The sequence below is a fragment of the Patagioenas fasciata genome, chromosome Z, assembly GCF_037038585.1.
Source record: "Patagioenas fasciata isolate bPatFas1 chromosome Z, bPatFas1.hap1, whole genome shotgun sequence".
NCBI classification, from domain to species: Eukaryota; Metazoa; Chordata; class Aves; order Columbiformes; family Columbidae; genus Patagioenas; species Patagioenas fasciata.
Window position 1 is genome coordinate 16,526,431 of NC_092560.1, and position 27,854 is coordinate 16,554,284.

General features: G+C 42.0%; 1 protein-coding gene across 1 annotated transcript in view; it reads left to right on the forward strand.

Moving 5' to 3' along the window:
• Nucleotides 1-781: 781 nt before the first annotated feature.
• Nucleotides 782-27,854, forward strand: part of ACO1 (aconitase 1) — a 37,273-nt gene continuing 10,200 nt past the window's right edge. The window contains exons 1-11 of the mRNA XM_065860252.2: nt 782-932; nt 11,179-11,299; nt 12,993-13,161; nt 17,604-17,741; nt 19,760-19,829; nt 19,940-20,123; nt 22,235-22,374; nt 23,375-23,546; nt 24,011-24,111; nt 25,382-25,498; nt 26,578-26,737. Coding sequence (XP_065716324.1) covers nt 11,203-11,299; nt 12,993-13,161; nt 17,604-17,741; nt 19,760-19,829; nt 19,940-20,123; nt 22,235-22,374; nt 23,375-23,546; nt 24,011-24,111; nt 25,382-25,498; nt 26,578-26,737 — 1,348 coding nt within the window. The 5' untranslated portion in view covers nt 782-932; nt 11,179-11,202. The remainder of the gene's footprint in view (nt 933-11,178; nt 11,300-12,992; nt 13,162-17,603; nt 17,742-19,759; nt 19,830-19,939; nt 20,124-22,234; nt 22,375-23,374; nt 23,547-24,010; nt 24,112-25,381; nt 25,499-26,577; nt 26,738-27,854) is intronic.

Consider the following 27,854-nt stretch of genomic DNA (forward strand, 5'->3'; position numbering starts at 1 on the left):
GAGCAAGTGTGCAGGTTGGCAGGGCATGGAGCCCTCATGGCATGGACCTGTTGGAGAGGGTCCAGAGGAGGCCACAAAAATGATCAGGGGGCTGGAACAGCTCTGGGAGGACAGGCTGAGAGAGTTGGCACTGTTCAGCCTGGAGAAGGCTCCAGGGAGACCTGCGGCAGCCCCATAGTACTTAAAGGGGGCCAATAAGAAAGATGGGGACAGACTCTTTTAGCAGGGCCTGTAGCAACAGGACTAGGGGTGATGGTTTTAAACTAAAGGAGAAGAGATTCAGGCTGGACATGAGGAAGAAATTTTTTACAATGAGGGTGGTGAAACACTGGCACAGGTTTCCCAGAGAGGTGGTAGATGCCCCATTCCTGGAAACATTCCAGGACAGGCTGGATGGGGCTCTGAGCAATCTGATCTGGGCAAAGATGTCCTTGCTCATTGCAGGGGGTTGGACTAGATGACCTTTGAAGGTCCCTTCCAGCTCAAACTATTCGATGGCTCTATTTGCAAAGCCCACCATGGCCTCGGCCCCGTTGCTCTTCTTACAGCGCCCGTCTCTGCCTCGGCCCGCAGCACACACCTCGCCCGCTCCGGCCTCGGCTGCGGTGAACCGCGCTGCCCACCCTTTGCGCAGAGTACAGCGCCCTCGGTTCGGCCCCGGACAGAGGCGTCGCCCCAGAAAAGCAGCAGCCTCCTGACGGGCGAGCGTGGGCCAGGGCTGCGGGCACGAAAGAGAAGTCCGGCCGGCCAGCTGTCATCCGGCCCTCCCTCCCTTGCCACCGCCCCCCGGCCGGCCGCCATGCCGCCGTGGCCGACCTTGAGGGCGCTGGGGCGGAGCCAGCCCGCCCCCACCGCTTCGCCCTCTGCGCCCGGCGGCCCCTGACGGTTATCAGCAGCAGCACTGCTGGCGGACGGTTCCTCCTCGTTCCTCGGTGAGTGCGGGCCCCGCCGGGGCGCAGCCGCCCAGCTTTCCCCCTCCCGGTGGCGGCGGCTCGGGCTCCTTGAAGCCGCTTCCCCGCCGTGGTGCGGGGTGCTGCCGGGGGCCCCTCGGGCGGAGCTGAGGCCGGTGCAAGCCCCGGCGGAGGGCGGGGATCGGCGGCGAGGCAGGCCAGGCCATCTCGGCGGCGGCACGGAGGGTTATGCTGGTGGCGGGGCCGGCTGGCCCTGGCTGCCGGGTGGCGGCTGGAAGGCGGCGCTGGGGCGGCTGGTGCTGCGGGGCGGGCGAGTCCCTCCCCGCAGCGCTGCGGTCCCCCCGGCACCATCGCGCAGCGGGCGCGGCTGCGCTACCAGGGGCAGGGAGCGGAGCGGCCGGCAGGACCCGGCTGCCTGGAACTCGGTCTCTTCGGCTGTGGACCTGGTCACAGCGGGTGCCGGAGTCACCTTCTCCAGAGCTGGGGAAGAACAGAGTTGGATACAGGAGGCGCACGGGAATGGAGGGATAAGTTGTACTGCCCTATTCTCATCTAGGCAAAGCTTTTTCATTGATTTTCCTACTGGAACAGCTCCAGCTTTGTTTATTGATATTTTAGTAATATCTAGATAGCAGAGAATAGTGCATAGTGTACATATCAAGCACACAGCAGCCCTGCTGTGTTGCAAAAAAACTCCAATAAAACTGCAGTGTAAGTAGGTAAGACAGAGAAGGGATGTAATAAATGCATTAGAAGGTGAAGCCTATATTGAGGGAAAGTGACAGGGTTTAATAGCTTTGGTCTTTTGGGTGTTTTGCTTTCATGGCACAGACAGCAGGTGCACATGCTCTGTAACAGTGACAGTCATGGAGGCTGTAGCAGAAATGAACGTATTTGCCTTGTAGTCTCACCTGGCTGAGGACTGTGGCGGTGGAGATGCCCAGTTTCAGAATATGGATTAGGTATATATACGGATTAGTCCCTGTATATCTTTTCAGCACGTTGCCGTGTTTCATAACCACGATTCCCTCTTATTTTTTAACTGGAGGTTGTACTTTGATATTTGGTTTCCAACTCTAAATCTAGTGTAGGTGTGAGGGGGAGAAAAGGTAGAGAGGTCTGGACTTCATTATTCTTTAGTATCAGCGGGAAACTTGGTCTAAACCAGAGAATTCTCTCTCCAAAGAATTGAAAATGAATTAGTATATCTGAGTACTCTGTGGTGTTGCTGTTGTTCAGACTGGCTTATTATCAATCCATAATACTGAAGTAAAGGAAGACCACCCTAGAGAAATATTAACACCGGAATGTTTACTTAATATTGCTTTTGCTTAAAAGCAATTGTGCTCCATCAGAATGTCCTAATAAACTTCTGGGGGTTGTTGCTTCTTCAAAGAAAGTAAGAGGAATTTAATGTGCATGGAGTAGGAAGTACAGCTGACTCTTGTGCCCTTCAGTATCTGTGGTGTGTATGTGAGGAGTTATTCAGAAAATTGTCAATACTTTACTTATCCTTGACTTTGTAAGATATTGGAAATTCTTGGAGAGGTTTTTGGTGTATGAAAGAGCCTGATCATGTAGCAGTGCTTTGCAGAGTATATCTTGTAGACTGCTGCTGAACTGAAGACTGTAGGACTTCCAAACTGCATTTTTTGACATATCTCATTTGTAATTTGGCACCTTTCTTTCTTTCTGGTTCACTTTGACCAAAGGATAATGCGCTCCCACTTTGATATTATTCAATGAAGTTCTTGTAGTAACGGTGGAAGAGTTGAAACAATAATTGCGGAAAACCACAGAAGAAATAGTATTGCTATTTAAATAGTAAGAACAACTGGAAGTCTCTCATTTTAGGATTTCACCACGTAATAGCTAGAAATTATCTCCCTTCCTGATCCACTTAATATTACTGGAAGGGTAAGAATTGAAGAGGGGTCCCTTTCTTTCTTCTGAAACAGAGAGAACATAGAGAGGAGTCTTAATTTGCAGTCTGTTCTGTTTGTGTGAATAGAAGGGAAGGATTTTTCAGGGTTCTTGCCTTGGGTGCTGCCTTAGGGAGTGGCTAGTTCAGAAGATTTCCTCTAGGTGTTTGGCACTTCCTCACAGGAATTGGGACATCCCACAGTTCTAGGGTCAGGCCTCAGAAGCTTGTGAAAGAGGGTGTTTAGCTTTGGTTGGGCTGTTCATGTTTATTCATTTTGTTTTGTTTTTTTCCTAGCCTTTATGTGGAAAACTGTTCTGAAAAAGCCAGCTGAATTAAAGATGTTTTGTGGAAATTCAGTTTGCCTCCACAGAGAGCTTGGCTAGTAAACTCTGGTAACAGCTAGTTGGAACTAAGGAAATCTTATCAGATATGGACTTGTTCTGCTTGCGGACTGAAGCCAGGGGTGTTTGAAAGCTGGATTCATCTACATGAGCAATTGAATAGCTGCTAGGATTCTAGGCAGTAATTTTTGCTGTGAGAAAAGTATCTTTTATTACTTCCAGAACACAAATTCGGATTGTTTTGAAATGGCATGAAAAGTTATGACTTTTCTCCTACTATGCTAGATTTATTTCACAACGGTAGTAATCTCTCATTTCTTCATCCTTGAAAGGACTCCTTCCACCTACGTATCTTTAACAGCTTTGAAATGGTTCATATGGCAGATTGCACAAAAGGAGTTTCAGGGGTGCAGAGGCAGCAGTTTGCAGAGCTGGCACCACGGTAGTGGTGTGAGGAGAAGGCTGGTTCACAATACTCCCATTCTATTTCCCCTTCCCATGCACATCTGCAATGTCCCTTTCCCTCTTCACCTGAGCCTTTGGAAACAAATAGACCAATACCAACATGTCTTTTAATCCTGCCTGTTGAAATTGAAACCAAATTTCAGACCCAACCTTTGTAAACACTTAGAGGACTCTCTCTGTTCAGGACTTCTTGCAGGGCTTCCATGTTACCAGTGGAAACGTGTTTCTGTGTGTTACACTGGATTTTTTTTTCTTTTTTTTGTACTAACACTGAAAGCTGGTTCTTTGTTAAAACTGGTTTGTGCTGCATATTTTTATTGAACGTTCTAAGACTGCTACCACAGGGGAAATGAGCAGCAAGTTTGTACAGGGCTATGAAGTAGGTTAAAGTTCAGAGTTGCTTTTTCATGGAAAAAAAGTTCAAGGCTTCATTTTTCAGTGTTCTGCAGCCTCCAAATAAGCTTCTCTGTATTCTCAGGCATAATACTGCTCATTTTCCTGCAGCATAAAGAAAATTAATCTCTACTTTTTAACTAGGACACTCAGTGGTGGGTTTGCTGACACAGCATTCCCTTAACACGTATGCCTGCTTAATTAGGATCTGGATTTTGTTAACTGCAAGGCTAGATTGCGTTCCAGAGGCTGGCTGAGGATACTAGATACATGTGCTTGCCTGGGCCACCCAAAGCTGGGGAGATGTACGAAGGAGAATTGTTTTGACTGTCCCTTAAGCAGTTAAGTGAGGTGAGTATTGCAGCGAGGGAGGAGAGAGCATTTGGCTTTGCAGAGGGGTGACCTGAGGGAGTTTAATATCCACGTCTTGGAACAGGCCATGCATCTGAACTTTCAACTTGCTTGGAGTTGGAGTAACTTTAAGAGCTAAAGGGTTGATTTCACAAGTTTGATCTCTCAACTAAATCTTCAGTTCCTAAATGTGCAGTACAGCTTTGCTGACAAAGTGCAATGGTCAGAATGCTTGTGACAGCCTGTGAAATACACAGATTACAGGAATACGCACATAGTAACCTGTCCAGTGCACTGGAAGTGTAGCACATTATGGCTCTCAATAAATAAATATTTTAGCATTGCATTCAAAGTTTTAGACATCAGGAGAAAGCAGCGAAGTCTGCAATCCGGAGTCCTGTTTGTGTTCCAGTACAAAGTTCCTCTTGAGTGTTAAAGTTGAAAAGGGCTCCCTGCAGCTTTGCTTAGAGGGTGTTTAAAAAAACCACCTCCTTTATGTATTATTGCATTTTCTTCCAGTGTGGGATAATGGTGTGGTTCATACCAGCAGAATAGTTGCTCAGTCAACACATTGTTCATGGACTTCTCTTTAAGGATCTACATGGAAAAACGGACTTCCCTGAATAATGAAGAAACAAAATATTATTTCCCCAGTTTCTGTTAGCACTGAAATCTTGTCACTGACTGCTTTACAGCAATGCAGCACTGTATATTTTTTATAGAGTGGCATTATCTGTCACAGGTAATTTAAATACTAAGAGCTCCTATTGAACAAAACAAGAAACCTGTGTTTATTGCAACAGTAGTTGTACTCATCTGTTCTGTGCACATCCAAAAGTAATTATAGCTAGATACATTATAAAACAAGACTCCGCTTGTTCCAGTAGTGGTGTTGAACTCTATCCAAATGCTGGGGGCATTTGTGATTTTTACTTTTTTTTCCATTTTTTGGTGTGTATTTGTTTTTTGTTGATGATTTTGTTTATTTTAAATTTTTAATTATTTTTGCCAGGGTAACAAAAATGTTTTTCTTAGGCAACTTGGATATTTAAACTGTTTGTTTTTCTACTGCACAAAAACCTGTTCTTTTTTTTCTAAACTGACTTGAATTATGAACGGATTTACTTACCCAAGTTTTACTACTGCAGTCACCTGACTAATGTGGGAGGAGCTGTCTTTCCATATAAAAAATGCAGACTTCTGGCCAGATGTTTAACATGGGTATTTTCCTTCTTTGTATTTCAGAAGGGTAGTCATACACAGAGCAAGCTGCAGTTCTAATAGGACAGAAGTTCCTACATGCTGTACCTGCTAAGAGATATTTGCCACGTATTTAGCAACTAAGTACGGATACACACACAATGTCAGTTGAGTGGACAAAACTAAGGGAAATAATGTGGGAGAATAAGAGGATGACTTATAATTGCAATGGAAGGTCTAAGATCGGATTCGGCACAGGTGGAAAATGTATTTTCCAAGCAAGCCGTGAGCGTTCACAGTGTCCTTTGCCTTATAACCAGGCGAGGGCTTTCATCGTAGCAGTCCTGCCAGCTCACCTCTCCTTTTCCCAGTTTACAGTTGGAAGTTTCTTCACAGATTTCCTGCAAGTATCAGCAAGTCTGAGCCTTCTCCTTTTCCTTGATGCTTGATAAAATATCATAATTGCTTTGGCTAAATGTAACCTTTTCTAGTGTTTTTAGCTTCTGGTAGTGTTCGAATTAAACTATTCCTTTGCTGAGTGTGTGCTTACCAGTGGTGGCTAGAAATTTACCCACTTTCCTGGAAAAAGAGCTTTTACTATTTGAAATCTGTTTTACTTAAACTATTAGGTGTTTAGTTTTATTGAACAGATGCCTACGATGAACTTCTTGTTAATAATGTAGGCACCCTTGTGTAATTTGAAGGACGACTAAGAAACCAAAGATGGAATAGAAAAGGCAGTGATGGAAACATGTTCCCTTTCCCTGAGTGAGATGGATATGTCTGTGCTGAAATGCTGAAATGACTACGCCTGTTGTGTTCCTACTTTATGGCCTGAAGCTCAGACAGAAGTTGTTTCACCCAGAGGTTTTTTTTCTTCTTTTCCTTTCTACTGGTCAAAGAAAATAAATGTGTCCTTGGTTTGACCCCAGACATTTCTGTAGTAGTATCATTGTTAGTAATCAGGGTTATTTTGTCAACACTGATGTGTACCACAGAAAGAGCATGACTTATTATCAGCATGTATTTTAGCAGAAAACCACTCTATGTTCTAAGGTTTTCTCTTGTCCTGGATAGTGAGAGGTAAGTGGGATCCCCTGAGATCCCTAAAATAAACCCAAAATAATATTATTGCTGGTATTGATCTAGTACAGCAAATGTTATGTTTTTAAGATTTTTTTTTTTTTTAGTGATATGAAAGGGGTTGTTGCTTCTGGCCTGATAGCTGTATTCATTTTCACCTTCAGGCTCTCCTGCAGCTTTAAAGAATGTCGAATAATATATTAAAGTGCAGTCTCAAACAGCTCTGGTATTTGCAAATTCCCTCTTATGTAGAGTTGGAGGCTAAACAACACACCTTTTCTATCTCTAGCCTGCATGACATTATTTCTGCAAGGGCTAAGCTACAGGATATATCAGGATGCTTTCCCAGTTCCATTAATTTCAGTAAAATTTCAGCATGTTGAAACTGTTGCAAGTCACACTGCTGCTTTTAAAGGGGTTTAGAGTAGAGTCCAGGACCCACAGTCAATCAAGAACATGCTTCAAATAATACCTCAATTGGTGAACTGAGGCCTTTTCCAGTAGATGGTGTTGCAATGTGACTAGTACTGTGTATATGTTGGATACTCAGAAAAGTTACATCAACATAAGATATGAAATCAACACATGCAACGTACGTTTAGATCTGTAATTTTTGTTGTAGTTGTTTAGAGTGATTTTAAGTTACATACTTTTTGTGGAGATCCACATCAGACTTCAACATGCTTGGAATATGTTTGATTTAGTTGTTTAACTTTTAAGAGAAGACAAGAAAAGAAGAGGGTACAGACACATTTTTCCTCTGTCCTTTGGGCTTGTGCGTAATTCCTATGTAATGATCATCAAATGGTGTGGTCTTCAGGCTGCGGTAGAGATCCACACACGCAAAACAGCCAGTGGGCATTTTTGCAGTGATGTTTTGTTGCTAGTGAACATCTGAGCTCTCATGGTAAAAGCTGAGTTCACAGACCCACTCAGTACAGATGGAGAGTTAGAATGTCATAATATAAAACTTGCCAGAGAAATCTGAGCCCTCCTGTGTAATACCTGTGGATACAGACAGTATGAAACAGCTGTTGCAGCTAAAGAAGCATTCATTATCTGCTCTGAAGGGCAAATGTTGCATACACAAAAAACAGCTTCCTTTTTTTATATTCGGAAAGTTATGACCTTGTCCAAATAAATTTTCCCCTCCTGATATTTGTAGTTAGAATTGTTCTGCGCTTTCTTGTCTCTGGAGGAGAGAGAAGTAGAGCTGTGAGAGAGAAAAAGCCAGAAATCTGACATGGTAGTCTGTGGTGAATTCAGGGCATACCCTGATATGAGATGGAGCTGTGTGGCACAGTGCTAAGCATTGATGTAACAAGGTGAGAGTAAAACAAAGTTGGTAGTTATGGAGTGTAGATTTAATGATGAGCATTAGTCTGAGCCAGATTTTCCGTGTTCACAGAATTGTAGTAGTAGGCACTGGAAGGGCTAAAATAAAGCTCTTGTTTGATAGACTTTATGCAAGTCATGCAACTCTTTGAGAAGGTTCCAGTGATGAGATTCTGCATTTTTTTTTTTTTAACTCCCCAGTTTAATAATTTTCATAGCTTTCAGTCAGCTGAAACCCGTGGAGTCCTATGTCTGTGTCCAGAATTGCACAAACACTAAAGAACATGTGTGTGGGATAACAGGAGAGGGGGAGTAGATTGTGCTGGAGCTGCTGCTGTTTTCCAAGGCCAGGATGAGCACTGTTTGTGTGGGTGGTTGGTGGCTGCTGCCATTAGAAACCTCTTAATCTGTACTTCTGTCTTCCTGAGGGCCACTGCCTGGAATCCCATTTCCCATTTCTCTGTGCAGGCAGTTTTGAGGTTGTCAGGCAGAAGATTGAGTGCCCCCTGTTACATGTGGTCAGCTACTGCTGTTGTCCTGAAGTGTTGGCCATGGGCAACCTGTGTGACCCTGCGGGCTGCAACCATCCCAGGCAGACAGGTGTTGGCTACCCTGTCTGCTAGCCCGCTTGCATATTTACATTTCAGTGCCTGCAAAACATGAATAAATATTCTGTGCTGCAATCACAAGTTAATCTGTATCTATTGCAGTGATTACTTAAAAAATTTTTGTATACTCAGTTTGCGGAGTATTGTTCCCTCGTGTCTTTTTGGCAGATCACTGTCTTGAGTTCTGCACTGTGGTCACTTGGTTTATAATTTATTGTCTGGAAATAGTAGTTGGTACGACTGAGGCTTCTCCAGCTCTGTGAAATCTGCTACAGCAATGCTGGCAGTTGGTATTTTTTCTGGATACTTTACCTCTTTGTGGAGATTTCTGAATGGCTTGCAAGGTTGTGACAGAGCTGTTCCTATCAGCATGACCAGGAAGGTGAAAAGGACATGTGTTTAGGCCTTGGTCACCCACAGTTTGGCATATTTGTGTAGCTCACTGGTGAAAGCAGGTTTGTACTGAAGTGTCTCATACTGTGAACTAAAAAAAGCTGTGTTCAGGGAAGCGTGTGATGCCTGGCAGAGCAATGGTAACAAGTACATAACATGTCATAGCATCTTGAATTGCTGCTGTGGTTTGCCAAGACACTGACTTGGATAGGAGATGTTACAGCTACAGTTTTTCTGAGATGAGAATATGTGAACTGAGTACAGTGGACTCACTGTGGTCATATCAAAGTAATGATCCCCTGCTTTCTCTATGAGGGGATATCCCAGCATTTTCCATCTTCAGCTAGCCATAGGCTTTCCCATGACAAGTGAATATGCATAAAATGAAGTTCACAGCTTGGGAGGCAGAAAATAAAGTTAGTGAGGAGCGTAACTGGCAAGGAGAGGAAGGAAGCAGTTTATTTTGATCATGCTCGATTGTAGACGCACAGAGTTTGCTTACAAGAGGAATAGCTGAGTAGTTCCCGCTGTTTAAAGAAGGTGACACCTAAAACTAGATGGGCTCATGTGCAGAATCTGTATCTGCAGAGCTGGGAAGGGGTACCTCAGAAAATAACTTGTGTTGTTGGGATTGTGAGAGGTGATGTATTTGGGGAGGGAGGTGCAGGATGGTACTGACAGTCTGTTCATTTGCCAACCTTTCTGTCTTCCCTGGACATTCAACTTTTTATCTACAAACTTTCATTGTTTTGCTTGACAGAATTTTGGAATTTTTTCTTACTTTTACACTATCTTGCTGCTTTACACCCCAGGCCTTCCTTTGTCATCATTTCTGCTGTCTCTCCATCTCATTCTAATCTCTAATTTGTTTGCCATCTTCAAAATATGTGAACTGTGATTTGTGCTGGAATACTTTAAAAATCCCGCATAAATGTATTCCCCATAATAGTATTCCCTGAACAGTCAATGAGAATGACAGGGGAGATCTATTAATTAACTCTTTAGCCTCGCATTAACTCTTTTTAACAAATACTGGACTTTGTACATCCCTTTGCACCAAACAGTCTCCAAGGCCTGTCAAAGGATGTGCATCTCACAGCTTGCTGGGGTTTTTTGTTTGAAAAACTGGGCCAAGGGAAGATAATGTTACTTGAGTGAGGACAGGACAGTACTGTGGGAAAACAACAGATCTGGAAGTTAGACCTGTGATTATCTCTCTTCTAAAAATATTTTTATCGTGACTGGGAATGTTGCCAGGCACTGGAACAGAATTGTCGTTACTGTTAAATCGTTAGCTTGTTCCTTGGCATGTGTTGGCCTAAGCCAGTGCTCCCAAAAGAGCCCTGGGCAGAGTTCAGGTCTTAAGAACGTCGTAGGAACTATTCCATTAGGCAGTTTGCTTGCAGTTAACCTTTTCTGGACATTGACAGATGTTTCTAGAATGAATTTAGGCCCCTCTATGCTAGCTGACCTTGATAATGGGAATATCTCAGGGTACTTTAACTTGTATAAGTGAACCCTAGAAGTCCTAGGTCCCATTGGAATGCTCTGTCCAGTAAAACTCTAGGATAGCAACAATAACAACAGATCTCAAACTAAAATGATGTTTACAGTAGAGTCCACTTTAATTTTTATTTGGTGGCGACCATAATGAATCTTTCTGAAAGCAGGAGGGTTCCTTGTGTCTCTTGATAGTCAGGGTTTGTAATCTTAGTCTATAACAGTTTCTGGCTCAAGTGAAGCTATTGTGTTTTCTGTTTTGGTTGAATTGTTTTTAATTTTGAATGTGAATGCCTGTCTGTTTGCTTTAGACTGATACCACTTAAGAAAGGACACCACATCACTATGCTGGTTCGTGGATCACAGAGGCTCAAGGAACTGTCTATAAGCAGCATAAAGAAGAGAATAATGCACACATTGAACTTTCTTTTGAAACCATGTAGTGTATCCCTATTTTTCACAATGCTCTTATCTTCCTGCAGACCTTTTATCTCTGAGAACTTCTTACAACTAGATTTGCAGGGGAAAGGGCATGACTAACACAGACTGTGCTGTACCTTTTTGTCTGGTACAGGCCTTGTACATGGGACAGATACATTGTGGGACTGTGGGACATACTTTGTATGCAGGAAAGGTGTCATGAAAATGTCTTTTATTTTTCTTTTGTGTTTTAGGGAAACCAAGGTTCTCAAATAACCATGAGCAACCCTTTTGTACACATTGTGGAGCCACTGGACCCTAAAGAGCCTCTGAAGAAGTTCTTTAATCTGAGCAAATTGGAAGATGAGAGATATGGTACGTTGACAGCATAAGGAAAGCATTTAATTAACATTGATGAACAGAACCTGAAGAGACATTGCAACATTAGATGATATTTGGTCTCTGGAGGGAACTGTACATTCAAAAGGTGGTTGTTAAAATGTTAGCAAATTTTATTATGGGAATTTAGAACTACAGAAGTACTGACAAGGTCACAGTAGTATTTTCCCAGTATGCTGTACACAGATCAGTCTTGTTTTCCCTGAGTGGATGAGGAGAACTAGGCAAAACCAAGAGCACAAGTTTTCTCTCATACAGCCATGCTACTGTGAAAGGCTGGAAAGTACCTAACAGTGATATGACTGAATCATCCAGAAAGATTGTTCAGCTTTAAAAAGAGTAGTAGCTAGAAAATCCTTTCTGAGGTGGCTTTTTCTTTAGTTCCTCTGGCACTTCCTGAATGTACTTAGGCATCTTTTACTTGGCACTGGTAAAAATCTTACAATCTGTGCTGCTGACTTAGTAAATGAGTATCTATAGCTTAGAGCTGTCTGTGTTGGGTATTTTTCCTCTTTCAAAAAGGAAATAGGTGATCAAGAAGAATTCAGGAAGCAAGAGGAGGAGCATTTTCTCTGAATGTCAGCAACACATTGCACACTCAGGTATTGTGTAATTGAGAAATCAATTAATTGTGAAAAGCAGAGATGAGTCATAAGAAGTAGAAAAATACATGTATGGTATTATCAGTTGATCCATTCCAAGATCGATAAACTACAGATTCTTTCAAGAAAAAAGGATACAATGCACACTGTCTACCTGAAAAGTTGAATAACTTTGCAACTGAAGAATGGGGCAGGGAGCAGAGGGAAAAGATTTGTAATACCCAAAACCAACAACAAAAAACAACCAAAAACCTCCAAATGATTCTGAATGACTATGTCCTGAGTGATAGTTTGGGGTTTTTTTAATAATAAAAGTAATGAGGTCTCACTGTGATTAAGTGACTTTTGTGTCTTGGAGGCCGTGTTTAGAAAGTTGGGACAAACTTGAATGTAAATATTCTGAGAAGGAATGAAACAGCTGCTATTAGAGTGGACCAGGGGAGGAAGGACAGTGAAACTTTCATTTTTTTTCTTCACACCCATTGCTTGTAGTAAAGCTGTCAGGACTGGTCTAATATTTTGTGTCATCTTCTGTAACTATTTCTGTCTTGAAGTAAAAGATTAGCAGATGCACAGTCTTACTGTTGTTCAGTTTAGTTCTCCATCTCCGGACAGCAGACTGCCAAGATCACTAAAGCTGTGCTTTCCAAAATGTCAGGTAGAAAATTATGTTTTTCTAGTGCAATTATATGACTGTATTCAGTATGAAGAGTGAGAGAAAACTGCAGAGAAACAAGGTGAGCAGAGCATGTTTTCAGGTTATTAATAGTATCACTGTGGAGGGTGGAAGAGATGTGGAATAGAGTCCCTTCAGCAAAGATGTGTGCTGTCTCATAGGGACTGAGATAATAAATCAGCTCAAAGAATTGAGTGGCACAGATCTGTTAGCACTGACCTCCTGGGAAAGCTGGAGGCCAGAAAAAGGAGTCTGATAATTTGGGATAAAGCCTTGTGAGAATATGGGACAGCACTTGTGGACACGTCTGCCTCAGGTGTGGAACTTTGCACTTGCTGACATATGCCCTAAGGTAAAAACTGAATTTGTTTCTTGCCTCTTACCCATGCAGCACGCCTGCCGTTTTCTATTCGAGTTCTTTTGGAAGCAGCAATCCGTAACTGCGATGAGTTCCTAGTGAAGAAGGGAGATGTTGAGAATATTCTCAACTGGAAAGTGGTGCAACACAAGAATGTTGAAGTGCCGTTTAAGCCTGCAAGAGTTATTCTGCAAGACTTCACGTGAGTCTGATGCTCTCCAAAGCTAGGAAGAGGGGGTCTTGAAAGGGCAGCAATGCTCAGCTTGGGGTGCAGCTGAGCTGAGGGAAAGAATCACCATGAGATGTTTGGAAAGACCTTTTTTAACTTTCCTGGACAACACTTGAAGACACAAACACTAATGATATTAATAAAAGCATTACATGAAGTGTTTCTGGGGTGGAGAAATAAATATCTTTATGACACTTTTCAAAGCAGAGGGTAAGAAAATAGCATAGATAAATGGCATCCAAATGAGGGAATTCAAAGTTCACAGTTTTTTTTCAGAATCTCAGAGTCACAGAATGTTAGGGATTGGAAGGGACATCGAAAGATCATCCAGTCCAATCCCCCTGCCAGAGCAGGAACACCCAGATCAGGTTACACAGGAATGTGTCCAGGTGGGTTTTGAATGTCTCCAGAGTAGGAGACTCCACAACTCCCCTGGGCAGCCTGTTCCAGTGCTCTGTTACCCTCACTGAGAAGAAGTTTCTTCGCATATATAAGTGGAACCTACTGTGTTCCAGTTTGATCCCATTGCCCCTTGTCCTTTCATTGGTTGTCACTGAGAAGAGCCTGACTCCATCCTCCTGACACTCATGCTTTACACATTTATAAACATTAATGAGGTCACCCCTCAGTGTTGTCTTCTCCAAGCTAAAGAGACCCAGCTCCGTCAGCCTTTCCTCATAAGGGAGATGCTCCACTCCCTTAATCATCTTTGTTGCCCTGCGCTGGACTCTCTCCAGCAGTTCCCTGTCCTTCTGGAACTGAGGGGCCCAGAACTGGACACAATATTCCAGGTGTGGTCTCACCAGGGCAGAGTAGAGGGGAAGGAGAACCTCTCTGACCTACTGAACACCCCCCTTCTAATACACCCCAGGATGGCATTGGCCTTCCTGGCCACAAGGGCACAGTTCTGGCTCATGGTCATCCTGCTGTCCACCAGGACCCCCAGGTCCCTTTCCCCTACGCTGCTCTCCAACAGGTCATTCCCCAACTTATACTGGCACCTAGGATTGTTCCTGCCCAGGTGTGAGACTCTACACTTGTCCTTGTTACATTTCATTAAATTTTTCCCTGCCCTACTCTCCAGCCTGTCCAGGTCTCTGGATGGCAGCACAGCCTTCTGGTGTGTCAGCCACTCCTCCCAGCTTGGTGTCACCAGCTGTGTCACTTGCTGACAGTGCACTCTATTCTCTCATCCAAGTCATTGATGAATATATTGAATAATACTGGCCCCAGTACTGACCCCTGAGGCACTCCACTAGATACAGACCTCCAGCTGGACTCTGTCCCATTGACCACGGCTCTCTGACTTCTTTCCTTCAGCCAGTTCGCAGTCCACCTCACTATCCGATCATCCAGACCACACTTCCTCAGTTTAGCTGTGAGGATGCTGTGGGAGACTGTGTCAAATGCTTTACTGAAATCAAGGTAGACCACATCCACTGCTCTGCCATCATCTGTCTGCCTGGTTATGTCCTCATAAAAGGCAGTGAGGTTGATCAAGCACGACTTCCACTTGATGAAGCCATGTTGGTGGCCCCTAATGACCCTCTTCTGCTTGAAATGCCTTGAGATGCCACCAAGGATAAGTTGTTCCATCACCTTTCCAGGGATGTAGGTGAGACTGACCAGTCTATAGTGACCTGGGTCCTCCTTCTTGCCCTTTTTGAAGACTGGAGTGACATTTGCTTTCCTCCAGTCCTCAGGCACCTCTACTGTTTCCCACGACTTACCAAGATGATGGAGAGTGGTCCAGCAATGACCTCAACCAGCTTGTTATTGGGGCCGTTGGGTGGTGTTTTTTCCTCACCTTCCCATCCTCCCCCTGGGGCTCTTGCTCTTACCACCCTTTTCAAGTCTTTTTTATAACTCACATCATTATTTTCTAATATTATTCCAAAGATATTTTTAAAGATTTCTCTGATAGATAATAAATGAATGTCTGTATTTTCCCAGAAAGGTGCATTGAGACTTCTACCTAATGGACTCTGGGCCTTGTTATTGCAGTGTGTTTAGTCCCCATGTGTCAGCATGTAGTAGTCCCTGGCAGATGTGGGAAAGTCAGTTTTCAGGTGGAACAGTAGCTTCTAACTGTTCTTTTTACAGCATTTGACTTGCAAGTCCACTGTCCTTTGTACCTTTGTCCTCCGCCCTTGTAAGAGAGCTTAGTTCATCCTGGTAAGCCTCATGCTGTTAACCTGTTTATATTATTTCTCAGAACAGTGAAATATCTTAGTTGTTGCACCTTCAGGTTTGCATTTTCCCAAGGGTTGGCCAGGTGCTAGAGACCCAGTACAGCTCAACCAGCTCCTAAAGGCATCAGGAAAAATAGACAAAGCCTGAGTTGAAAGAAGTGCTCATTTCCCAGCTATTTTTTACCTGGTGGCTGTTGTTAATGTTTTAAAAAACTGGAACAGAGAGGAAGCCAAACTCCCGAGCAAATGTTGTTCCCTTTGTTACTGCACTTCTGTCTTGCCCCTTACTCTCCTGCTGTGTTTTAAAAATTTGCCTGTAAGTCTGCAGAGCAACTGCATTCATGAAAAACGAGCTCTTGAACAGGCTTCTGAGCGGGCTCTGTTGGAAAAGGCATCTTTGTCAGCTTTCCAGAAGCTGTTCAACAATTACATTCATGTGTCCTGGATTAGAATTATCAAATTTCCTGGATCTGGTCATTCTGTAATTATCCTGAGTTCTAAAACTGTAGATGGATGTTGTGCTTATTCCTTTTCAATTGTATAACATTTGTAAGCTGTCAGAGTAACACTTCTACTCCCTCTCACCCCTTCCCTCCCCCGAATCTAAGTAGCATAACATAGCATTTGCTATTTTCCTTGGAATGTGCATATCCTAGGACAACAAACAGCTTCAGACTCCTCAGCAACATCAGTTAATTGTGTCAAGGTTAGAACCTTTTTTCAGTTTGTTTTTGTAAACACTCAGGATTTTCAAGGTAAAATTCTGTGGGAGTTACAAAGGCTTTTCTGTTTTTCTTGTATTGTTTCCAGTATATTTAAAAATTGTAATAGCTTCGTTATAATCAGGGTTGAAAACATAAACTGTCACTGCTTTGGGCTGCTCTTGCAGAAGTGCAGTGTTCCCAGTGGGTTACTGAGTGATGACAGGTCCTGACGAGCGCATCACAGGCATCACTTTTGGTCTCAGCAGCCAGCAAAGGCAGACAGGCTGGTGTGCAAGAGGGTTTCCCAAACTGATTGGAAAATGTCATGCTTAGTACATATCTCTGTAGAAGCTGAGGATATGTGCTGAGAAACACCAGAAGCTTTCTTAAAATAAATATGGAAATGTGTGTGATCTGTTAGATAAGACAGGTGTTGAATTGCTTGAACTTATGGTTACTACTCGTTTGCTTGTGAGTAAACTTGGGTTGGAAGCGGAGTATGGACAAAAGACTCATGTGCATTACTTTGACCCTCTCTGTGTAGTTTACCTCCCTCACTTAGAAAAGAAGGCTTGATTTAGGGATTTAAAAATAGTTTTGGATGAATGAGACATACAGACTTAGAGAAAAAATCCAGTTAACTTTTTTTTCTGAATCACTTGGAATTCAAGGGCTTGCAGGATTGTCACGAGATATGTGAGAAGGCAGAAATGTGAATGTTGGCCCGTAGCCCGGAAACGTGCTATTTGAATGCCGTTTGTGATACAAGGTCCTTTGTCAGTGGTACACATACGAATTTGTTAGTAAAGACTAATGGTATGTTTTTTTTCTGCCTTTCATGTTTGTCTAGCGATCTGCCAGGAAGTTAAATCCACTTCTGAAAATACAGTTATTCTGCAAAGGTTTTTTGCAGTCATGTGTGTTGTAATGTTAGAAATCTGATGCCCTGCTCTGCCAGTTTCATTTTAAGTGTAGAAAATATTATACTAAACAACCCTGCTTATGGAGGAGATCCTCCTGTGCTTTGCACATCTTGAAAGAAATGACCGTTGCCTTAAAATCAGCTAAGTAAACATAGCAAAGAATCAAAGAAAGGACGTTGTTTCCCCCTCCCACCCCCACCACTTCTTTTTTAAACATATGGGGGAGGAGAGAGAGGGACAGAGCAAAAGAAGATAAACCAGTTCAAGGTCCCAGCGGAATGCTGACTACGACTAAGTTTCCAGATCCCCAGCCAAACATGTTAAACTGCTTCTGTTACTTGATGGATTTTTTTTTTAGCTTTTTATTCTTAAAGTGCTCAGGATGTAGATACAGTTCTCTCCCTTCTCTTTTTCTGATTTTATCTTCCCAAGGGTACTGTCTGAGTGATGATCCCAAGTCTCAGGGTGAGGTTGTGGTTTGCTTTGTATGGGATAATAGGTGTCTGTCCTGCATCTCAGGATCTCAGTTGTGTTTGCTTTGTTGTTGTTTTTCTTTACCAAATTGTTTCACCGTGCCTGTTTGTCTTCTGTTTTAGTGGGGTGCCTGCTGTGGTTGACTTTGCTGCAATGCGTGATGCTGTGAAGAAACTTGGCGGAGACCCTGAAAAAATCAATCCTATCTGTCCTGCTGATCTAGTGATAGATCACTCTATCCAGGTTGATTTTAACAGGCGGTAAGCATAAAAAATGGATCCACTTCTTAATGGTAGTAAGCTGGATCCAGCTACTGATAATGAAGGTTGTTTCACAGGTGATATTCTTGGTGTTTGAACTGTAACATCCAAAACTCTAATAAGTGTTTAAATTAGACTGGTGTTTCAGTTGCTGTGAGTTAGATGGGGAATTTTGTTTTTTCTGTGGTACATCTTGCAGCAGCACAAGCTTGGGCTAAGTGTTAATAGAAACAGACTCAGTCCAGACCTATGGTGATCATAATTTTCCATAATAATACTGCATTATTATTAGTTGCTCAGAAGTAGCTTTTTTCCACATGTACTTTTTTGACACTGTAGGGATTTTTGGAAAGGATAAGCACAGTGTCTTCTTTCTTCCTGATTTATATGAGAAGAGACCTGAGCTGCCCTAGCCCAGCTCTGAGGAACCATTTGCTGGTTCAGTGCCTCCATGCAGAAGAGCACAAGACACTGATTATATATGGCCCCTGTAAATACAGGAAAGAAATATAATGGTGTTCAGTCCTCAGCATGCTACAAGGAGATCAGCACTCACTAGACCCAAAATGAAGTACAAGACCTCTGCGCCGGGGTCCTTCTACCCTCTGTGGTATCTAAACATGGGCCTACTGAGCTACTCTTCCAAACAGATCCTGCAGTTACATGTAAGGAAATCACCAAGAAACATCTTCCAAACTCCTGAAGATTTTTGGTTTGCAGTTACCTTGCCTACATATTCTGTGTATTTATTGTTCTCTGTAGGAGGCAGTTTTGAAGCAGGCTGCTTAAGTTATAGCATTGCAAAGAACAAAATTTGAAGAAGGTGGAAATTAAAGAGCATAATAAGCACTTTCTCAATGCCAATATTGAGAAGCTTCTTTAGAATAAAAATACTAAACTTCTCAGCAGAAATGTGTTACAAAGCCTGCTTCATAGAAGAATGTTGCCAGATAGTTTTCAAATATAACCTTTTTCTTACTTTTTTTTTTTTTCAACTGTAGACTAGTAAGGATACAGATTCTCACTGATGGCATTTCTGAGTTGGGAGGGAAGAAAAAGGACCAAAAAATGTGGACTTACATAACTGTTGAAAATCAACTTCCTTTAACTTTTTTTTTCTAGACATGCTGTATCATAACATAACATGAGTTTAGAAACAGATGCAAAATTAGAAATAATAATCTAAAGATTGATCTCTGGGGTAATGAGTGTTCTACCACTAATCTATTGAACTAGAAACCTAACCTTTATTCTTTTTAATTTGCATCACAGCATTTTTAAGATGTTTGAGAAACAATGTATTTCTTTCTGAAAAATATATGATTCCATCTTTACCATAGGACAAAATCAACTATTATGATTCTTTTTCTGCATTATCCATCCATTAATATCCATTTTATGTTATCAGTTGTATCCAGGACTTCATTAAGATAATTTTTGGTAACAATTACTTTTTTGTCACAGCCTTATTTTATTTCTATTAGACTCATGCATATATGAAGAGAACATTGCCCAGCTCTATGCTTCAGTTCTTTCAAACTCATCAGGCCTAAGTTAGACAGCTGATTCAAGTCAGAAGTTTGTTAGCCCTGTCTGGTTTGAAGCACAGGGGCCTCAGGCAGCACTCTGTCATCAGTGATAACCTCTTTTTAGCTGAAGTTGCAGGGCAGTTGTGTTCCAGTTCCGTTTAGTGCTGTGCTGATCGCTTCTGATTTAGGTGTTGGAAACTTCACATTGCTCTAATGTTTCCCAAGCTACAAGTTTTAGGGCTACCACATATATAATAAGCAGATTAGCACTCACAATTGAACCAGACTTCAGGTATTATGTCTTAAGATTACTGAAATCGTTTTTGTTGGTTACCAGCAGTTCACAACTGCAGTGATTATTAAAAAGATGAGGTTGATCAGCACTAATATTAGCTAATAACTCTTATTTTAACCTTTGTGCCTATCTGACCAGACATAAATTTCAGGCGAGTCCTTTTGCTTCTGACAGCTGATCGTTTTCACTTGCAGATCAGACAGCTTGCAAAAAAATCAGGACCTGGAATTTGAAAGGAACAAAGAAAGGTTTGAATTCTTAAAGGTACCGAAAGAATTAATCCTATTTGCATGGAGAAAAGTGCAATGAACAAAAGTTCTTTCAGTGCTCCTGTGCATTGACTTTTTTTTTACTCCAATTCCTTCTTTTTTCAGTGGGGCTCTCAGGCTTTTAAAAACATGAGGATTATTCCGCCAGGCTCTGGGATCATTCACCAAGTGAACTTGGAGTTCTTGGCAAGAGTGGTGATGGATCAGGATGGCTACTACTATCCAGACAGTGTGGTGGGCACTGACTCACACACTACCATGATAGATGGCTTGGGAGTGCTTGGCTGGGGTATGTGCTTGGCTGGAGTGTTCATGTATCGTGAATAGTCTGTTGGCTGACTAAGCTGTGTTTCAGACTCTGGTGAGCTGACCCTGGCTGGCAGGTTAGCCCCCTCCCAGTTGCTCATTCAGTCCTGTCAGCAGGATGGAGGAAGAGAATCAGAAGGGCAAATGCAAGAAAAAACTCATGAGTCAAGACAAAGACAGTTTAATAAGTGAAGGGGGTGAGGGGAGTGGAAAGGAAAGCAAGAGATGCAAAGGCAGTCAGTCACCATGTCCCACCAGCACACCAAAGCCCAGCCAGTCCCTGGGCAGCAGCTACTTTAGAAAATTTCCACCCGCTCCCCATGTCACAGTTCTAATGCTGACCGTGATGTTTTATGGCATGGTATATCTCTTCGTTCAGTTCTGGTCATCTGTCTTGCCTGTGTCCCCTCCCACTGTCTTGCCCACCCCAGCTTAATTGCTGAGGAGCAGAGTGAAAAACAGAAGAGACATTGACGCTGTAAGCACTGCTCAGCAAGACCTAAAACTTTGTTGTGTTATCCACACTGATTTGGTCACAAATCTAAAACATGGCATTATATGGGCTACTGTAAAGAAAAGTTATCTCCCTGCCAGCCAGACACAGTGTACAGAATAACCCCAAATTCAAGGAACTTGACAACTCTAAGAGGCTTTATTTAAGACTTTGTAACTGAGCTCCATCTTCCAATAACAACCTCAGATGATTTCTGGTGCATGTGGTGGTGTAGGTTATTTTGATTTGGTTGATTGGGGGCTTTTTGTGTGTATGCATTTTTAATTTATTTTACATATTTCCTATTCTGCATTTAAATCACAAGGAGACAGGCAAGGAAAATATTAAATAAGGCTTCTGGCAGCATCTTAGTCATTTGGGAAGGCAAGGAAGTTGAAGCATCACTGAACATCCATTTGTTCCCTAGTCACTTAGGTGCTTTCGAAGTGTTGCCTTATAAAAAAAGCACTGTAAATGTCCCCTTAGATTGAAGATGCTGGGAGTTGAATCTGAGTGAGTTAAACATGGCTTCAGCATTTCTTGCTAGTGGCTGTTAATGCTGAACTTACTTCATGCCTGTCTGTGGTAACCTGTCAGTCATGTCAGCTAACTGTACTGTTTGAAAATGATTCAACACCTAGTGAAAGGAATCACATGATTGGATCTCTAACAGAATTATCTTTTTAATTAACATAGGTATATCATTTTGCATAAAATAAATTGGAGATTATTTTTCAGAGCCATTGTTAGATTAAACAGAAAAAAAGGAATAGTGGTTTGGCATACATAAACAACTATAAGACGGAATTTGTTCTAGCTCAGTATTAATTAAGCTAAACAGAAGATAGAAGAAGGTTTGGAAGTGGAAGAGAAACGTGAGAGGGACTTCCTACAGGCAAAAAGTTAAAAAACTGCTGCCTGATGCCAAGTCGCATCATGGTGGTTTAGATTGCATGCGACTCTGACATCTTGATAGTCTACCTAATTAAATTAGCAAAATGAAGTAGTCACTTGAATTGCATTCCTCTAATACTGAAGGTGTGCTTACACAAAGATTTCCCACCTATACATTCTCAAGCCCTGTTGCAACTTAATAGATATAAGGAAGATATTTCTATCTTAACATGGAGCTTTTCTGTTAGTATTTTTAAACAGTCTATACTCTTGACTCCAATAACCTTTGCTTCAAAATAGCTTTTACATTTTTGGTGACTAATAGTCAGTCTGCATACATTCACTCACAGCACGCCACATTCAGTGCCTTGTCAGTCATTCTTTGTTTACGCTTGCATGTTTAAGTCATTAAATAAAACTTTCACATCTGTTATGCCAAGCATCCTCAGAGTTACTTGTTACCTAATATCTTATCTAATGGCTGAGGAATAAGGATCAAAGTATGAAACAGAAAGAAATTTAAAAGCCCGACCTTGCAGAAACTGAAGCAAGGTGAGCAGTGCCTCTTAGCAGAAGGTTAGCCCTCGGGTTGTCTGCTTTCTCTCCCGTTTTGTAACTTAAATAGAGTCAGTTGTACTTTGGGGGTTTATCTTTGACACAATGCTATCTCTCTCAGTAGCTGGATTTTATACTCCTGTTGCATGCAGGTGTCGGTGGCATTGAGGCAGAAGCAGTGATGTTGGGCCAGCCGATCAGCATGGTGCTTCCTGAGGTGGTTGGGTATAAACTGCTAGGAAACCCTCAGCCGCTGGTGACGTCCACTGACATTGTGCTCACCATTACCAAGGTAAGGAACATGTCTACTATTTTGCCATTATTGCTAGGAGCTATGCATGTTCTATAGGACAGAGCTACTGTACTGCATGCTTAGGAGCCCTGTTTGTGCTTCCATGTAGTCTTTTTGGACTTTTTTTAAGCTTGATTGCTCTTTGTAGGTTGGAATCAGTTTCACAGAAGCCATACAGACTAGAACAGAGGACTGATGTCTCATGTCCTGTTCATATCCTCATGTGCAGACCAGTTTTGGAACAACAGTGCTTGTAGAAGGATCTTGTTTCTCTACCACCTCAAAAGAAACATGACTTTCTTTTTTGAAGTCCCCACTTAAAGTAAGAAAATACAGCACTGTAGAGCCTGATCACAAATATAAAGTGCTGCAGTCTGACTTCTTTGGTCTGCAGGTGATTGGCTCACATATTGTATGTTCATAATATGTTTATTCTCTGTGGACTGTGACTGAAATAAGAGTATTGTATGGTTAACATTGATGTTGTTGGAGGTTAAAAATCTAGTATGTGTGTTCACTGTGGAATGCTGTCTCTAGAGAGAACTTTCAATTGGAAAAAATCATTGTTGTTTCTTTTTTTTTCCCTGAGTTTACCCAGATGTGTGTGTTCAGTCATTTACAGTTTGATTCATATACTTGTGTAGTTGGTTCTTCTTGCTTCCCCATCTTTCTGGGTTTGCTGGCTAAAGGCTGCACACTGTTCTCCTCTCCTCAGAATGTCATATTGAGGAAAATACAGTTGTTCTAAGATAGACTCTAGTTTAAATGAGAGAAAGACCAAGTTTAGAAGGACTGCACCCCTGGGTTGTATCTTGTTATTGAAACTTTACATCTTTATGTCATCATCTTTGAGATTTAGTTTTCCAAAACTTCATCATTTCAAATGGTGTTAGAAATCTTTGATAAAGCTTTCTCTGAAGTTGAAAGCTGGATTTCGTAACATACATGCTCAGGTCATTTGGTATGTAGCAGTGACACAGGCACTGTATTTTTATAACAGCACCTTCGCCAAGTTGGAGTCGTGGGTAAATTCGTGGAGTTTTTTGGTCCTGGTGTAGCCCAGCTGTCAATTGCTGACCGAGCCACCATTGCCAATATGTGTCCAGAATATGGAGCAACAGCTGCCTATTTCCCAGTGGATGATATTAGCATTGGGTACCTGATACAAACTGGTGAGTGTGAGAAAAGACCGTGAGATAAATGTGTACTTGAAAGGAAGGATTCCGGGTATATATGGTATAGTCAGCAATGGGCTTGAATCAGGTGGAGCTGTCTGAGCTTGAGTGCTTTTTTTTTCCCATACTTGCTTATTCAGGCTGTTTCTTGCTCTTATGGTCTATGTTTAGGAAGTTTTAGACTGTTTTGCAGCTAACTGCATGCTTAGCCCTCCCGGAACCTAGCTTGTTCAGATGACAGAAGCAGGAACCTAAGTTTCTATTCTGCAAAAGCCACTAAGTCTGCTCAATTGCATTGTTTCTAGTGAGTCTCTAATACTGTTGCTGAATGGCTCTTGTAGTGCAATGTACAGTGTGAAGAGTGAAATAGCTTGTTATGCATTTTTTCTATTTTTCTGTTACGTAGTAATTCCTTAGTTTCATTTGCATTTTGTTTTTCCTGTATCTGACTTTCACCTTAGGCCGTGATAAAGAGAAAGTTATGTGGACAAAAAAGTATCTTGAGGCTGTGGGAATGCTAAGAGATTTCAAGAACTCTTCTCAGGATCCCGACTTCACACAGGTTAGAAACTACGCTGTCTTCTGGCTCCTTGCTTTATGTCCTGCTGTATTTTAATGTGACAATTACCTGTTTTTCACAGAAACTAAGCAGCAGTCAGGGGACTCCTTATCCTTTGGCTCAGTCCACACAGCTGTCTTAAGTTAGGGTGTAGTTGAATGAGTTAGCTGTCCCTTCAGGTATGAAAACTTGGGCATTGTTACAGATTGTCTCTCAGTTGAGCTCTAGCTGGTGCAGATTCTGCAGTTCTATTTGTGTATTAATAGTTTTGAGAAGTCCAGTCCAGACTCAAACCACAGCTATGAAGATAGTGTGGGTGTTTAGTTAGTGTCTGTATAAGCGTTGTCCCACTTTTACCCAGCAACTTATTTTACTGTGTGAGTCAGGGCACGTAGAAGCTCTGTGTGGTAACCACAGACCACGTAAGGTTAGACATGAGGACGAAATTTTTTACAATGAGAGTGGTGAAACACTGGCCCAGGTTGCCCAGAGAGGGGGTAGATGCCCCATCCCTGGAGACATTCCAGGTCAGGCTGGAAGGGGCTCTGAGCGACCTGATCTGGTTGAAGATGTCCCGGCTCATTGCAGGGGGGTTGGACTAGGTGACCTTTGAACATCCCTTCCAACTCGAACTATTCTGGGATTTGCAGTTTTCTGTGCAAGAAAATCAAGATCTTATTCTGTGTCCTGGAAACTCAAGAATATTCTGTGTTTCTCTAACAGTAAGGATTTGTCTTGCAACTCATGTTGAGGTTTGCATGACTATTCAAAAACCTTAGTAAATAAGGAAAGATGCAGCACACTATAAAACCAAAGTTGAAACATGGATGAGGAATAGAAAAATATGATAATTTCTGTTTCATAATAGAATGAATGTTTTCGCTAAGGCCAAGATGAATAGTCTGCTTTGGTTTATAGCAGTACCAGGATTTCTTTACATCATTGCTTTCTGAAGAGTACCCTGCTGCTAGCATGTAAAAGGACATAGTTCTCAAAATAATCTTTATTGCTTAGATGCTTTAGTCACACATTGGGTTTTCAATAACTGGGGTACTTTTGACAGCCATACCTGGGAGCTGGCAGAGTCTGAAAATAGAAATGTTACTTTTCTTTTGATCTTTCCCTTCTCATATGTCTTTGATAATTTCTGCAAACAAACATAAAGATGTGCAGACAGCCTTGGTTCATCAGCAGAAGTAAGCATACCTGTGACTTAACTGGCTTCAGCTTGTCATGCAGTACTGAACCACTCTCTGTGCCTCTTGCTGAATAGGTTGTTGAGTTGGATCTCCATACTGTCGTACCTTGCTGCAGTGGACCGAAAAGACCTCAGGACAAAGTCGCTGTGTCAGATATGAAGGAGGACTTTGAGACTTGTCTGGGAGCCAAGGTAGGGAATAGAAGCTTTTGAGCATACAAAATAGTGCATGCTTCTAAAAGTTGTGTAGTGTTCAGGAACTATATTCTGTGTTGTTTGTTCACGCGTTGAAAAGTAAATGATGATGTAAATGAGGATGTTTAAATGCAGTTTAGAAGATAACATCAGCAATGGGTAGTTTAAAATTGGGGTGAAGCTTCTTTTACATGAAGGTGTTCGTGTTGTATTGAAGTAGTAATTTTTCTGATTTTAGATCAGTCTTAGGCCTAACATGGTTTTGACATACACTACTGCATGTGCCTCTGACTCTTCAGTGTTGGTGGTAAAGACAGGAAAAAAAAGACTTGTCTCTTCATCATCCAGTCAGAAATGGTCATTGAAAGAAGAGCAAGATGTTAATTTGAATTAATATGCCCAGACACTTAAGTTTCCAAAATCAGTTTGAATCCTTACCTGATATGGTAACTGTCTCTGTTAAAGGCATTACAGAACCCTGGTGATGTAAATCAAGAAACTTAAACTACAGCAATTCCCAATATTTCTTGTTTTGTTATGTGTTCCAAATTCCAGTAAGTGACCTTATGCTTTCAGAATTCCAAGCATAATTTTTCATGGTGTGAACAGTACCTTCTTGCTCTTTGGTTTTGCTTATGTTTTTTTCTCGTACTCTCAGGCTTTTTCTCTTAGCTCTTAGTATAAGTTTGAGCTGTTTTCATGGCTTAAAAATCTTGTGTGTTACAGGTAAAATCTCAGGACTAAATCGTGTAACAAGACTATATATGGTGAAAAATCTGGAGTACATGGATGGGAGCAAGAAGCATCTAGGCAATCTGAAAGATATATTCATGCAGGAAGAAAACATAAAATATGTTTGGCTGCAAAGTCTGCCTTTTTACCAGTAAACAGAGAATAGGATAGACCGCAGAAAATTAATTTTTGTCTACCACTTTGCCTGGCCATAGATGCAAGCCTGCAAGCATAAACGTGACTGACAGATGCTCTCACTTGGGAAATTCCCAGCCTGTACTAATTTCCAGTAAAAATATTTACATTAATCACATCTTTTCAATTCTTACTTTGTCCTCTTACAGCAAGGATTCAAGGGATTCCAAATTGCCCCAGACCGACACAACAGCGTAGTCAAATTTAATTTTGAGGGCAGTGACTTCGAGCTTGCTCATGGTTCAGTAGTGATTGCTGCCATTACAAGCTGCACAAACACCAGTAACCCCTCGGTTATGTTGGGAGCAGGTAAGTTTGCTTAGTGTGCAGTAGTTTCTCTATGGCTCTGACAGTATGAACTAAAGACACATACAACACTGATGTAATTCTACATGCACAGTACTGTGTTTGTCATTTGAAGTGCTAAAACTGAGCTTAGTTCATAAGGGTAGCAGAAGGAATTATGGAAATTATAGCTAGAAACGTAGGTTGAAGAAAATGTATTTTTCCTGCACTGGCTCATCTACAGGCCAAGCTGGAGGTAACTCCTCTGACACTTGTTCAAATGCATGGAAGCTCTTAGATAGAGCTGAGAAGAGGCTATTGAAAGACAGAGCCACAAGAAGAGGAACAGTGAACAGCAGTGGGTTTAAGTCTGAAGGTGCTCTGATCTGGCAGCAGAGTACAAAACACTGACCTAGCTAGAGGTGTATGGAGTTGTAACAGCAAGAATCTGAGGGCATGTAAAGGGTGAGCAGAGGAGGAAAACTGTGTTCTCTGGGATGGCCATCTTTCAGAGCCTTGCTCAGGTCCATCCTGATGGTGATTACAGAAATAGAGCTGTATTTGTTTCTTCTGAGGATCAAAAAGTAGGTTTCCTCCATGCAGACTGTCTTTGTTCTGTTCTGTTACCTTAATTCTAGGTGGGTGTATCTCTCAGTTGTGCCACCTGCTTAGGATATAGTTTCATCAAGTGTTTGGCTCCCAAGCTAATGGCATGCATTTCTGTCTCTCTGTGTGTGGCAGCAGGGATGCTGATCTTTCAGCCTGCTTGGCTTAATAGCTCTGTGGGTTTAAAGTGTAGAATGCTCTGCAGATGCGAGTAAGATTGGTATATTGGATGTGTTCACTTCTACTTAATACACAGTAGCCCGAAGCACGTAGTCCTAAGGATCTCAGATTTAGTGGGTACTCTTACCTTTGCTGCCTTTCCTTATAGTGGTGCCTACGCTTTGAATTTGACAAGGAAAGAAAAAGTAATTTTGTTGGTCTCCAGTAACTGTATACTACAGTGCTGAGAACCTCTGAGATACCTACAAGAAAAGTGATAATTGGGCTTTCAGAATAAGGTTTAAATGGAAGTAAATGAAACATACAGTGCTTCCACACGAAGTAACCAAGCTAAAAGAAATCTAAACTATGAATA